The following is a 14,303-nucleotide window of genomic DNA, read 5'->3' as shown; positions in this document are numbered from 1 at the left end:
GTTTGGCAGGATTGTGTTTGCACTAAAGAAGTAGATAGTGGGGTTGTCTAAGTAGAATCCAGTGGACTAGAAAAGCAATATATGTAGTAATACAATAACAATTGCTACACATTTGTGGGTCTCCTCAGCTTTCCATGTGCATGTCGGTGAGGAAGTAGAATATTACTTCCTACTCTGCTTGTAAAACTCTGCTCATAAATATGCGGTAAGTTTACATCACACAAACTCGTAGACATGGAAAGAACAACCTACTTAATTTGATGCTTTGTGTCATCACAAATCACACACAGATCATCACTGTCAAGCTGTCTTTATTAGTCTCCCTTAGGAGAAATTTGTCTTGGACAGAGGGGTCTGCTGCACACACAACACATACTATTTATACAACAATAAAATAACAGCCATCCAGAATAAAAAATAAATATTAAATAAATAAGTGAAATAAAAGTGCAATGCATTATCACATTGGTTACGAACAAAAATGCAATGTGCAAATTCAGAATTATGTATAAAAATAATACAGAACAGAACACAGCCCTTACTGTTACTGTCTTTCTGTTCATCCCGGGTAATCTGCTCATTAATGAGCTTCACTGACAAAGGGATGAATGAGTCTTTGTATCTGCTGTGTTTACATAGTGGAACCCTCTACCTTCTTCCTGAGTTCAGTAGAATGTATTTGGGATGCAGTGCATGAGAGGTATCTGATATAATATTGTCTGCCTGTCTGAGGGTTGTTTGTTCAAAAAGCTTTTGGGGGTTAGAGGTGCTGGAATACTGATGACTTTTCTTGCTGTCTTTAACAGATTAACTATGAGCTTTTCACTTCACAGTCAAATTTCCAAACCAGCTGATAATGCCATATCACAATAGACTCAATTGTTGCTCTGTAAAAAAAATCTACATAATATTTTTTACAGACACCAAACAGCCTGAGTCGACGGAGAAAATGCAGGCGTTGGTGGATTCGGACACAGAGCTGTGATCGCCCATTGACCTGGGGTCCACTAGCATCTGTTTTTCCTGTGTTGATCTGCAGTTGGTGAGCAGCATCACTTACTTTGCTCTGTGACTCCCCTGAGCAGCGACCCACCACTGAACCCAGTGGAGACGTACCTCCACAAAGCTGTGTCAGCACTGGACAGTATGAAAGACTGGAGCTCACGCCCATCAGAGGTGAACATAAAAATGCAGTGATGTCTATCCACATAGTGTATTCTGGAATGCCAGGCTTACATGATGCTGCACTGCTCTCTTGACTATCCATTTCCCACATTTGTCTGTTGTCAACCATTCTGGCAGATTTTAGAAATTCTTCCCAACAAGATAAAGAGCACACTTCTATCCATGTTTTATGGATACCTGCATGCAGCCACACCCAACCCTCCTATCAGGTGTGACCAGGTGTTTTGTGATGTCACAGGTTATCTCTCTGGAGGGGGTCTCCACTCTTAACCGCATTACTTATGACAAGAATAGAAGCAGCAGCCAACAGGTAATCTACTTAGTGCTTCTCTTGCATTTTGCCATTTGGAGTCCGAGTCACACACACCTCACTCCTGTCTATTGACAGATGCACTCATGAATTAATGACAGACTAACAATTAGTTTGAAGGATTCCCTCTGCTAGAAGCACCGCCCTCTTCTTTTAGTCTTACACCAATTTTGTGATTGGACCAGAGATCCTGATTGATAGCTCTGAGGCGTGTTCTGACAGGCCAGAGAGGCGGACAGACCCGCCCCGGATTCCTGGTGACGTCATGAAAGGACAAATCGATTTACCGCGAGGTCATTCGGCCTCTCCGAGCAGCCGGTGAAGCTCAGCCGAGGCGCCATCTTAAGACACTGACAGAGTGAGTACAGTGTTTCATTTAAAACACGTCGTATGAATTAATCGGTTGCGACTTCTTTGTGGTTGACTTATTTGTAAGGAGCTCTGACTCATGTTTGCCGTTTAGTTTATGTGACCTTTATCTCCAATGCGAAGCGGGCACCTTCCACCTTGGAGCGGTCAAATTAGCTTAGTTTAGCATAGCACTTGAGCATCACCAAGAGCAGAACAAGGGGAATGCTGTGTGAATGTGTGGACAGGCTGCCTGCCTTTGCATTTGAGCGAGGTTTTGTAAATGGGTAACAACTGCCCTGTAACGTGTATCGATATTATGTAATGATTATTATAGCTCATTTGTCAAGCTAAGCTAATCCTTCCTGTTCATTTGGATGTCAGACTAAGCTAACCAGCACGTGACACGCATCATTCAGTCATAGTGTCTAGCTCGGTGGGGGCAGGTTGCGTTACCGGCGAGCTCAAGCTATTAGCAATTCAGCTAACTTGTTGCTCATTGCAGCGCAGCTCCGCCGGCAGGCAGGATATCGCCATGTACCCGACGGCTTTGACGCAGCTGGCCAGGGGTAACCCTTTCAGTGCTCCCCTGTTCAGTCTCCAGAAAGTGGAAGAACCCCAACAGCACCTCCATGGACAGAGGACCCGCAGACTGGCAGCAGCCGCAACGGCAGACGGTAAACCGAGAATAGTCCGAAGGCTCGCTTAAATGCTAGCGTTAGCTGCATTAGCGTAGCCGACGAGATTCGTCAGGCTGTGGCTAACTTCACTTGTATTAAATATAAACTTGTGTATAGTTAAGCACATGGAGCCATGCGAACACCGTGTGTTATTAAGGGTTTGTAATAATAAGGAAGGTTATGAATGTAGGAGCAGTTAGCAGCTAGGCCTTAGCTGCACAAGTCGGCTGTGGAGGACAAGGAAGGACAAAGTAGTACCTCGCCTTTGCACTGCAGCAAACTAACTGGCGCATCGCACTTTATTTTAGATGCTGGATTTAAGGTGGATGAAGCGGTTTTAGTGGAGTATCTGTAATTAGGTTACGCAATAGTAAACGATCCCACATAAGCAAATGACCCCTGACTGAATCGGGCCAGATGGGGGTGCAAGAACAGATAGTCCTGACTCGAAGCGTTGATGACACGTTGTAAAACAGTTACAAAAATCAGCTTTACACCACACAACAGCAATGATTTTGCGTATTTTGTTTCAAAAATGTCGAATTTTGCTCTTTAGGCCTGCAATGCTATTTGTTCACAGGTTTTTCAATCCCATTAAGTTCCAGCCACAATTTGGTCAACAACTACTCCTCTGCTAAGACAGTTCATGACCAACCATTTAAACTGCTTATGTGGTGTTTGGGATGTTACAAAACAAGTTTAATTCAAGCGTGTATATGTCAACAGAAGTTTGTGGATCAAAATCCCTTGAATTTTTGGTTTGTAACTTGGATGGATTAAGTTTGGCAAAAGCAGAAGGATTTTAAAGGGCTTTTATTGAGATGTGTGCTGACTCTTGTGTTAAGCCCTGTCTTGCAGGGGCAGAGACTGGTAAGATTCCTTGTCTTTTCCTGGATTGACAGACATTAAAGGAACAGGCATGTTTTTTCATCCAATTGAATCTTTAAGACTCTTAGCTAGTACAAACACGCAAAGGCTCAAGGTTTACTCATTTCAAAGCTCACAGATACTTTGCTCTCAAAGTTTCACCTGTGTTTCTTCAGAGGGAGACAGTTGTGAGTTCGGCTCTCAGAAGTATTTCGTCCTGTGTGGATTTGGTGGAATTCTGAGCTGTGGCACCACACACACAGCTGTTGTTCCCCTTGATCTGGTCAAATGCAGAATGCAGGTCTGTCTCCATGGCTCGGTGCCATTTTCTTAACGTCACACCTCACCCACCATAACGTGTTTGTTTACTTTTTTTTAATGTACCAATTTGCATGGAGGAAATAGCACCAGCCCCGTTGTGGTGAAATTAGTTTGTGATTGTTTAATTCCCATGATTATAATGTGTTGGAGTGATCATAACATGGCTGCATGATTCTGCACCAGTGTTCCTGTCTGTGTTATTATATCAGCCCGCCTCGCCAACCCCTGCCTCCAGCCCTGACTCAGTCCACGGTAGAGGATTTGTGTCGATGAAGGTCCACAAAGCCAGAACTGAGAAAAAATATCTTGATTGCTGACCAAACCGCTTCACATTAACTAGTATCTGTCAGGGATGTCTGAATGTATATATGATCTAGGAGATATGCTGTACACTAAATTATTGTTGCTGAAATTATTATTGTTCAAACAATAAATGGCAGATTAATCTTGTACTGTTGGGTGAGAACGGTGAGTTAAAAAGTCAAAAATACATTGACAAAAGATGGATATGGTGAAGATGAAGAAAATGAAAATAGTGTAATATGCCTTTTTGTTTTAAATTTGTTTTATTCTTCAAATGATTATAGATGTGATATTTTGTTGTATACAATTAAGTGCAATAAAATTAAACTTGTTCTCCTGTTGAAAAATGTCGAAATCATACCATAAATTTTTAGTGATTCCTTTGCTCTCGGCAGCCATTTATGTCTAACTGTAGCATTAATAACATGTATTATCTGTTAAGAGATAAAATCAGTGGTTGCAGGAAGCTAAATGCTTGTGGTATGATTTGGGAAAGGAGTGAGCAGTAATTTGAATTATGTTATTGTAAATGGCCTACCTTGCAAAAGACCACTGAGGTCCTTGAAGACTATTACTGAAATCACCTGTGTACAATGATTTTTCTCAGCTTTTGGTGGTTTATCCTAATAAATGGTGGCATGTTAGTGGCAGAGCCATCGATGATAGAAGAGACTTGGCGCTGAATTTAAACCACAGGACATTGATTGGAAGCTGTCTTAAAGAAAGATTTGGTAGTGTTCATTCTGCAGTGGCAACTCTTCTATGATGTGGCTCTGGTGTTGATTTTTGTCCTGTGTTGCATGTGACCTTGCATGTTGCATGTATGTTGTGTGTCCCCTCCCTTCTACCACAGAGGATGTCAGCTGCGAGTTTGGCTCCTCAAAGTACTATGCCCTGTGTGGCTTTGGGGGTATCCTGAGCTGCGGCATCACACACACAGCAGTGGTGCCCCTCGACCTTGTCAAGTGCCGCCTGCAGGTTTGTATGGAAGCTGAACCTTACAGTAGTAATAGGTAGCCAGCAGCTTCTTTGGTCTGTACACCCCCTAATTGACCAATACTAGGAGTTTAGAACAGCTTACGAATTATGTAACAGAAACCTCATTTGCGTTCCAGAAAAAACAAAGATCAACAGTTAAAGTCTGCAATTTTACACTGTAAAACCAGTATAGCTTCTTCTTTTTTTAACTCAACAAACCGAAGATTTTTCTTTTAAGGATAGTTAAAGATCCAATTTGTAGGATTTAGGCTAAGAAGCAATTTCTTGGGTTAAATGATGCAAATACACAAAGAGCAACTCTGGCTGACTGATGCCCAAGCTGGTCCCAGAAGACTTAGGGTGATATATTGGCAGAAAAGGAATAAAGTGTAATTGTTTTCATTAATGTTTAATTACCTGTAAATATAGATCACTTTCATTGCCTTAGATTGAACCCTTTTTATCTCTAAATAGGGAAAGGGTCTGCTTCCACAGAGTCTATGTTGTACCACCATGTTTGTACAGTAGCCCTCAACACACAAACCAAATACTGCCAGCCACCATATGTTTTCCTACATGCTTGAGAAGACAGTGTGAGGTGAGGGATATTCACTCGGTGGCAGTCTGCAACCTCACTACTAGATGCCACAAAATCCTACATACTGGTCCTTTAGCAGAAAACATTCACTCTTGTGACACAATTTATCAGCCTGGTTTATTACTTTTTTATAGTGTTAGATTTTTGACAGTAATAGGTTTTAAAATACATTCACACTGTATAGTATGAAACCAAAAATATAGACTTGAGGGGGAAAATGATCTTTCCAGCACAAGTACATGTTAGTGTTTAAACTCTGTATTCAGAAGCACATTTCCCGGAGCAACAACAGGCGACCTAAGCACTGGGGCACTATACATAGCATCAGATTTACAGGTTGGCTGTTGGCACACACCTGTCACTAGTTATTCTACAGGTTTGCATACCTGACAGATTAGACATATCTGCCTTAAACGGAGCCAAACTCACTTCCCAGAGCTGCAAATGATTTGACATGCATGTTTACTATAGTATTTTCCCTCCTCAGGTGAGCCCAGATAAATACAAGAGCATTGGTAACGGCTTTGCCGTAACGGTGAGAGAAGATGGTTTCAGAGGACTGGCAAAGGGCTGGGCTCCTACCTTCATTGGCTACTCCATGCAGGGACTGTGCAAGTTTGGCTTTTACGAAGTGTTCAAGATCTTCTACAGTGACCTGCTGGGAGAGGTGAGCTCCACATCACTGTTAGTACTTTACTGCTGTGACCAAATGGAATACATCTTCATGTTCCAGCTGAGTGAAGTCATGCTCTGGCAAAGTAATGGCCATGCAGTTGTCATCAAAATGTTCATTGTTAAGCAACAGTGGGTGCATTCATTTTTGGTGACATATCTGTGCTCATATAAAGTCTATACAAGCTCTTTAATCTTCACTGTCTATCAGTTATCTCTTTTTGTATTTAAGTAGCTCAAGTTGGGATTCAGTTTTGTCTAAACCAATATTACATTTGATATTGAGATTGTTTTTTATTAGCACTACTATTTCTCCATATACTCACTGAGCACTTTGTGATTAACTTGTGTGTATATATAAAAGTTAATGATTGCACCTTGCATCAGAATACAGGGTAAAATGACACTATGGTAAGTCTTAACAACTGAGTCATGCATCTCAGATTGTACAACACAAACCCTTTAGCATCAATGGCATGGATCTGGCTTCATGGACCTATGCTGCTCCTGCAGCTGGTCTTGTAATGTTTCCGTTGCACACATTGAGCCACTTAATACCAACAATAGTTGTTTAAATATTACTTTTATTACTTAATCAACTAGTCGTGTACATCACTATAGGATAGCGTTACTTTTGAACTGACAATTCAGTAAGAAAAGATGTTTTACCTTGCCAGCATGTTTCTCTGATGAAGACGGCAGATGCCGTGGAAACATGTCAGCAAGGTAAAACATCTTTTCTTGCTGAATTGTCGGTTCAAAAGTAACGCTATAACAACAAACCACAAAATGAACATAATCCAACGTGTACATCACTGTGGGGCCACAGTTTACAATCTTCTTATTGCTGCTTTCAGCTGGATAAAACACTATGTCACAAAGCAAAAGTCATTTCACACTTGTTATACACATTAAACTGAGTTCAGTGAACTTGATTTGGCCTCCCCAATCACCAGATCTACATCCAACACCTTTGGGAAGTAGAACAGAACACAGTTTCCTACACAAATGTTCAGCTGACTGCAGATAAGTAGAAACAATGTGATGCTTGATAAGTATGCTTTCAAGCGGTCAATTGTTTATGAAAGTGACATTTTTTAAACATAAGTCAGAGAAAATAGTCTCTCACACATGCATTGATGCTTTAATGCTGCACGCCGAGCTAAGCTATTGACCTAATAGTGATCATTTAAAAGACTCCATGCTGAAACCATTTATAGACAGCACATCAAAGTGGAGACAGTTAGGCCACTTATGTGTTGTGTGGTTTGTATTTATTCTGACTCTTTGTGGTATGTTTCTCACTCAACAGGAGAATACCTACCTGTGGAGGACATCACTGTACCTGGCTGCCTCAGCCAGCGCAGAGTTCTTTGCTGACATTGCCCTGGCTCCCATGGAGGCCTGCAAAGTTCGTATTCAGACCCAGCCGGGCTACGCCAACACCCTCAGACAGTGTGCCCCCAAGATGTATGCAGAGGAGGGGCTGTGGGCGTAAGTGTACTCCCTACTGACAATTCCACTGCATGCACTTTTACTGTCAGTAGTGACTGTAATTGATGAAGAAAATCAGTGTGCTGACAACATGCTCCTTAGATCCACCTCTGGAGGGCACTGTTCTGTGAGCAGAGGTCCTCAGCAGCTTTATGGCTGTACAGTTGGAGGTGCTTGAGTCATTGGCGTGTAAGAAAAGTCTACCTGTCCCCAGCACACCTGCAACATTGGCAACCCTGACATCAGACAGGGAGCTTCCAGTGCTGCAAGCTGGGGGACGGACATCTCACATAGTCACTGTACAGAGCTGGAAACCCTGAAACGTGTGGAGTAATTTACAGCTCAATTTGGTTTGTTTGAGTTAAGGATGAATGCATTTTTTTTAAAAAGATGTTTAATCTCATTTTATGTGTGTATTTTCTTTGTGTAGTCCCACCACTCCTGTCATGTTGGCCACTGAAACTGCATTTGGAAAATAGGCAATTTAGAAATGTGACATGTTTTGCACTGTTTGGTCTTTTTGTACATGAGGAAAGCAAAGGGACTAAATTACCACAGAAAAACATGCATACTAAAATCCTCTCATATAGTATTCTTTAGAAAAAAGAATATACCATACATTTTTTGTTTAAAAAATGACTGTAGCACATTTTAAATACTGACTCTGATGTGCATAGGTGTGGTTCAAAGCAAACCGTATTTTTGACCAGTACACTTCAGTTCTCCAAAATGTAGTTGTGGGAAAAGAGGACAAACACTGGTCCTCAGAGGTAGTTTCTGTGTGATGTGTCTTTGCACAAGAAAGCTGTTGAATTGATGTGTAAATGTCTTCAGTGCTTGATGCCTCTTTGTAAGCTCAGTTCTTCTTCCTTCCATCCTGTAACTTCAGTTTCTATAAGGGTGTGGTGCCCCTGTGGATGAGGCAGATCCCCTACACCATGATGAAATTTGCCTGCTTTGAGCGCACCGTGGAGATGCTCTACAAGTATGTTGTTCCCAAACCCCGCAGTGAGTGCAGCAAACCTGAGCAGCTGGTTGTCACCTTTGTGGCCGGTTACATCGGTGAGTGACATAACACAGTATACTACTGGTATATTTGGCAGTCTGTAAATACTATGTAGCTAAATATTGAGTGTCATCAGACAGCAGTAATGATGCAACATACACTTGAATATAACCTGTAATCACTCTGAGCTGTAGGTTTAGGTTTTCTGATGTATATTTTGTGTGTTTGCAGCTGGTGTGTTCTGTGCCATCGTGTCCCACCCTGCTGATTCTGTAGTGTCTGTGCTGAACAAGGAAAAGGGCAGCACTGCAGTCCAGGTCCTCAAAAGGCTGGGACCCAAAGGTTTGTATCAACACTAGTTCACAGAAATTTCAGTAGCATATGAGACTTTGACCAACATGCTCCTTAGATCCACCTCTGGAGGGCACTGTTCTGTGAGCAGAGGTCCTCAGCAGCTTTATGGCTGTACAGTTGGAGGTGCTTGAGTCATTGGCATGTAAGAACAGTCTACCTGTCCCCCAGCACACCTGCAACATTGGCAACCCTGACATCAGACAGGGAGCTTCCAGTGCTGCAAGCCTGGGGGACGGACATACACCTGGTTGAACATGTACTTTGCTGTCGCTGGAAACTGACTGCAGTTACAGTGGTACATCTTGATTAAATACTAGCTTTAGCTTTTAGCCTGTGATCTTAATATTATAAGTTGATCCTGAGTAGCCTGATTCTGTGCTTTTTAAATTGATTTGTCAAATTATTGTGAAGCAGCTTTGGTCCTTGCTGCAAATCAACAAACCATACTGCTTTACAGTAGTACTGAAATTACATGAGTTTTTGCCTGATTATTAGTTATCTGTATACACACACAATGTATAAAACTAAAACAGTATTTGAGAAAGGAATCGGTGACAGATCTGCCGGAGTCAGCTGAAGTGAACATGGGCTCTAAACTAGTGAATACTGTGAGGTCAGGAATGTGTCTGAATCCCGTACTCTCTCCTTCAGGTGTGTGGAAGGGTCTGGTTGCCCGTATCATCATGATTGGTACTCTGACCGCCCTGCAGTGGTTCATCTACGACTCTGTGAAGGTCTACTTCCGCCTGCCCCGCCCTCCTCCCCCTGAGATGCCAGAGTCTCTGAAAAAGAAGCTTGGCCTCACAGAGTAACACCTGCCCAGTTCCTCCACTGAGCTGCAGTCTCCAGAGCAGATGCATCTGAACCCTCCCCAACTTCCACAGCGCACACAGCAGTTTTCTATATTTATGTCTTCAGCTCCTGCTGCTCCACACAGAGCATAGGGCTGCTACTTCTCATGTATATTTTAAAACCCAAAAGGAGAGAAGATGGAGCTGTGGCTCTTGGTTGACCAAGAGTGACAGAAAATATTCCTCTGTAGAAACACCAGTCTGGTTTTATCAATTCCTGTCATTAGAATATGTGGAAATTCTAATTAAAGAAATGTTTCCCTGGAAAACACCACCTTTTTGTTTGTTTTGCATTTCACATTAAAGTCTTTAAATACTACTTGCTAAAACCTGAAAACATCCCACTGAAAAGTCAGTGGGATGTTTTAATAGCTGAAAATATGCCAAACTGAATTTGTAATTTCGAGTGAAACCTTCACAGTGTAGGTCTATGTTCCTTTTAGTAGAGCTAAATGGCAGTTTTTCACACAGAGGACATCTTGTACCACCAGAGGGTGTTCTTGCTCTACTGGCTCTGCAGGGATTCAACGCAGACAAACAGGGTTCATTAGAAAAAGTAGAAATAATGGAAAAGTCTTGGGATCAATGTCTTTAATGTACAGAAGTGCATTAGTGAGATGTGTAAACATGACAGAAGAAAAAGCTGGCTCCTACAATATGGCTCAGTTTGCTTGTCCAGAAGGAAGGATCACTGCAAATATATAAATGCGTTCAATAAATGACTACCTTTATTTTTTGATTAAACATTTCTACACTTATGGGTGTGGTCTCCTGCAGGATGACTGTCCATGTCCACAGGACACGAAGCCTCACAGAATGGTTTGAGTTTAATGTTAGTCATACTGTGACCTTCAGTCATCAGATCTGAACTCCTAAGGGAAGCTTTGGGCCAGTTAGCCAGCGCTCCACCATTTGTTGAAACGCCAAGTGAAGGAATATCTTTGGACAGAATGGTGTTTATCCCCCCCAGTAGACTTCCATGTGCACCTCTGGCTCAGATGGTAGAGCAGGTCATCCACTAACCATAAGGTTGATCCCTTACACCTCTGCATGCCACAATGTCCATATACTGACAGAACGTTGCTTACGAAGGCAGGCCTTCCATTGTTGGTATGTGAGTGGAGGACACTGTAAAGCACAGAGTATTATAGACAACAGACATCCAAAGAAAATCTATGTCGGTGTTACCTGCCTGTATGTCACAACATTACAACTACTGAAAGGTGAGGTGGATAAGTGTGACTGTCATTACAAGGGCACTTACAGTTTGGGATACACTAGACAGCAAGTGAATAGTGATTGAAGTTCAAATGTTGGAAGCAGGAGAAAATGTTCTTGTAAGGATCTGAGTGACTATGACACAGGCCAGATTGTGATAGCTAGAAGACTCATCTCCAGAACAGCAGGACTTGCAGTGTGTTCTCAGTACGTAGTAGTTACTGCCTGTCAAAAGTGGTCCGGGGAAGAACAACTGCTGATCCAGGTCAGACTTGTATGCTTGTGGGGAGTGAAGTCTGGCCCATGTGGTCCAGTCCTACAGGAGAGTTACTTCAGCACACAGTGCTTTAGATACTGAAGTATAAATGTTCAGTGAGGTTGAGGTCAGGGGACAGTGAAGGAACAGTCAGCACTCCTTGGTCTCTGGTCTTCAAGTCAAAGCTCAGGGATGTGTTTGGGATCATTATTCTGCTGCAGCATGAATGCTTTTCCACAAAGATGGAAACCAGAGGGTGTAGCATGTCTCTAAAGGAGGGAGTGCTGCTTCTCTTGGTCGTGGTGGAGCTGATTCTCTCCAGAGTTGCAACCCCTTCAGACTTGAATATTTCCAGCAGCATGTTTTACTGTAAGTTTGATCCACTGTGGTATCATTCTTTCTGTTCTGTCGGTCTCCTGACATACACCCTTCTGTTACTGACACTGATTTATAACTTGGATTCATCCGTAGATAGAACTTTGGCTGTCATCCACTATGAAATGTTGCTCTCATAGCCCAGGCCTACTGATATGCTATGTTCTGCTGCAAGCGTCAGTAACAGTCATATAATAATGGGGACAAGAACTGCAGGTTGATTTAATAGAACAAGCCTCTGATGAGTCGATCAGATCCAGCTGAGTGTCTGAACACTGCCATAGTGAAAGGATGCAACTGAAGGCAATCTGACCTTTGTACAAGAGTTACATGTTCGCTGACACTGATCTGCTTCAGTATAAGACAGTGAAATGGAGCAGAATACAAAATATTTTCTTGTTACATGTGAGAACGTCCTATGTTTCTGAATGTTTGTAAATCCTCAAACTTTCAGATTATTCCAGCTTTACGTGTTCGACTGCTTACTCATGATGCCCATAGGGATGATGTTCTTGATAAAATTTAGTAGAGGAGGCGAGGATCATTAAAATCACACGCTACATTTCCAACTGAGTTAATGTGTGTGTGTGTGTGAGAGAGACACCGAATGTGCCACATGTGAAAATATGGAGGTGGGCAGATTTATGTGCCACACGCTGAAATCTCATCATCTAATGTGCTGAGCCTGACCTGGATCACAGCAACCCTGACACACACACACACACACACACACACACACACACACACACACACACACACACACATAAACATGGACACACACTGTCATTAGACTCCATTTGTTGCTCATAAAATAGGCACTATATATAGACTTGTGACAACAGCGCTGTCTTCTTTTAGAAAAAGGTTGCATCTCAGCATGTGCTTTTTGCTTAACAGGGCCTGCTGAGAGGAAAAGGTTGCAAAGGGTCATGGGAAATGGAGAGCATTTATGTGTTACCTGTTTGTGTGATCATCATGTTGCTGGTGTCTGAATAAAACATCAGCACTGAGAGATAAAAAGGTTTCTCAGAAGCACGATTTACACACACCTTGTTTTTGGGTTTGATCACAGGATTCATTTCCACATTTAGTGATAACCTGTAAATTCATGTAGCGAAATGATTTGTTCTGTCCCTGACAGTTCCCACACATGCAGCTTCAACAGTGCGCATCATCTATTTTAGTGCTCCATCTCCAGCACGCTGATTGTAACAGCTGTTTAGTCTTATTATCACCACAACTGCTTCCATCACACTGTGCCAAGCTAACACAGGCAGTCATATTATAAACCTACTGCAGCATAAAGGCTTCTTCTGCAACGTGTTGTCTTTCCAGGCTGTTTTCTGTTTTCTTTTTCCTCCATCCAGATTTGTATATTATTTCTCTGTCCTCTTTTAAAAGCATACTAAAAAGATTATTAAAACATCCTGTTCACTACTGACCATTCAGGTGTAAGTAAGTTTATTATCTAGCAGCTTTCACAGCACAATGTCACAAAGTGCTTTACAGAGAAAATCAATATAAGCACTTAAAAACAACAAAAAAGAGGAAATTAAAAACAAAACAATAGTAGATCCCAGATAAATAGCCATATTAAAAGGAATAATAACATACAGATTAACAATCTAAATCATAGTAGGTGGGATACTGGACACTTTAAATAGATAAGTCTTGAGCTGCTTTTTTTAAACCATCAACTGAGACTGCATGATGAAGGTCTATAGGTAGAACATTCTCCAGGGTGAGGGTCACCACTTCAAAGGCACAATCACTGTTTGTTCTTAGTTTAGTGTGGGACATTCCCAGTAGACTGTTGTCAGAGGATCTAATGGCCTGGTGGGTATATAAGGTTCGAGCAGCTCAGAAATGTCAGCAGGTGTCTGACTGTGTATGTAAAGCAGGAACCTTAAAATAGATCCTGAACCTGACTGGGAGACAATGTAGAGAGTATAAAGTGTGATGTGTGACATCTTACTGGACCTTGTTAGCAGCCTTGAAGCAGCATCCTGGTCTAATTTTAGACGGTCTAAAGATGAATTGTTAAGGCAGGTGAAGAGGGAATTACAGTGCAGTGGACTGCACAGTGGGTCAGTGGTTAGCACTGTCACCTCACAGCAAGAAGATCCCTGGTTCACGTCCCGGCCTGGAGTTTACATGTTCTCCCTGTACATGCATGTGTTCTCACTGGGTTCTACAGCTTCTTCCCACGGTCCAAAAACATGCTGAGGTTAATTGGTGATTCTAAATTGTCCATAGGTATGTAGCCCTGTGATAGACTGGTGATCTGTCCAGGGTGTCCCCTGCCTTCACCCTAAGTCAGCTGAGATAGACTCCAGCCCCCATGACCCTAATGAGGATAGAGCGTTGACTAGATAATGGATGGATGTATAAACGGGACGAGATAAAAGCATAAATTATCATTTCTAGCAGAGGCTAGGATACAGTGGACCTCAGCCAGTCAATGTTTCTTAAATGAAAGAAGCAAAT

The 14,303-nt window shown here is 42.1% G+C and overlaps 1 protein-coding gene and 2 non-coding genes across 5 annotated transcripts; all 3 read left to right on the top strand.

Annotated features, from left to right (window-relative positions):
- Positions 1-1,710: 1,710 nt before the first annotated feature.
- On the top strand, positions 1,711-10,241 carry slc25a3a (solute carrier family 25 member 3a). 3 transcript variants are annotated; one of them, XM_023277703.3, is made up of 8 exons: positions 1,711-1,853; positions 2,349-2,520; positions 4,868-4,992; positions 6,078-6,257; positions 7,575-7,756; positions 8,646-8,818; positions 8,994-9,104; positions 9,768-10,241. In XM_023277703.3, exons 2-8 carry the CDS (start codon positions 2,379-2,381, stop codon positions 9,926-9,928), a joined length of 1,074 nt encoding a protein of 357 aa, XP_023133471.1. In that variant the 5' UTR covers positions 1,711-1,853; positions 2,349-2,378; the 3' UTR covers positions 9,929-10,241. The 3 variants fall into 3 exon arrangements, with proteins under 3 accessions (XP_023133471.1, XP_023133470.2, XP_023133472.2); XM_023277702.3 differs by lacking the exon at positions 4,868-4,992 and adding an exon at positions 3,567-3,691; XM_023277704.3 differs by lacking the exon at positions 4,868-4,992 and adding an exon at positions 3,567-3,691 and having other exon boundaries at positions 1,730-1,853; positions 2,354-2,520.
- On the top strand, positions 7,845-8,042 carry LOC111573509 (small nucleolar RNA SNORA53). The gene has a single exon (XR_002746550.2). It is a non-coding gene; the product is annotated as a small nucleolar RNA SNORA53 (small nucleolar RNA).
- LOC111573508 (small nucleolar RNA SNORA53) lies at positions 9,158-9,357 on the top strand. Its single transcript, XR_002746549.2, has one exon. It is a non-coding gene; the product is annotated as a small nucleolar RNA SNORA53 (small nucleolar RNA).
- Positions 10,242-14,303: the final 4,062 nt, after the last annotated feature.

This window comes from Amphiprion ocellaris, chromosome 21, assembly GCF_022539595.1.
Source record: "Amphiprion ocellaris isolate individual 3 ecotype Okinawa chromosome 21, ASM2253959v1, whole genome shotgun sequence".
Taxonomy (NCBI): domain Eukaryota; kingdom Metazoa; phylum Chordata; class Actinopteri; family Pomacentridae; genus Amphiprion; species Amphiprion ocellaris.
The sequence above is the reverse complement of the archived record's forward strand: the minus strand, read 5'-3'. Positions and strand labels throughout refer to the sequence as shown.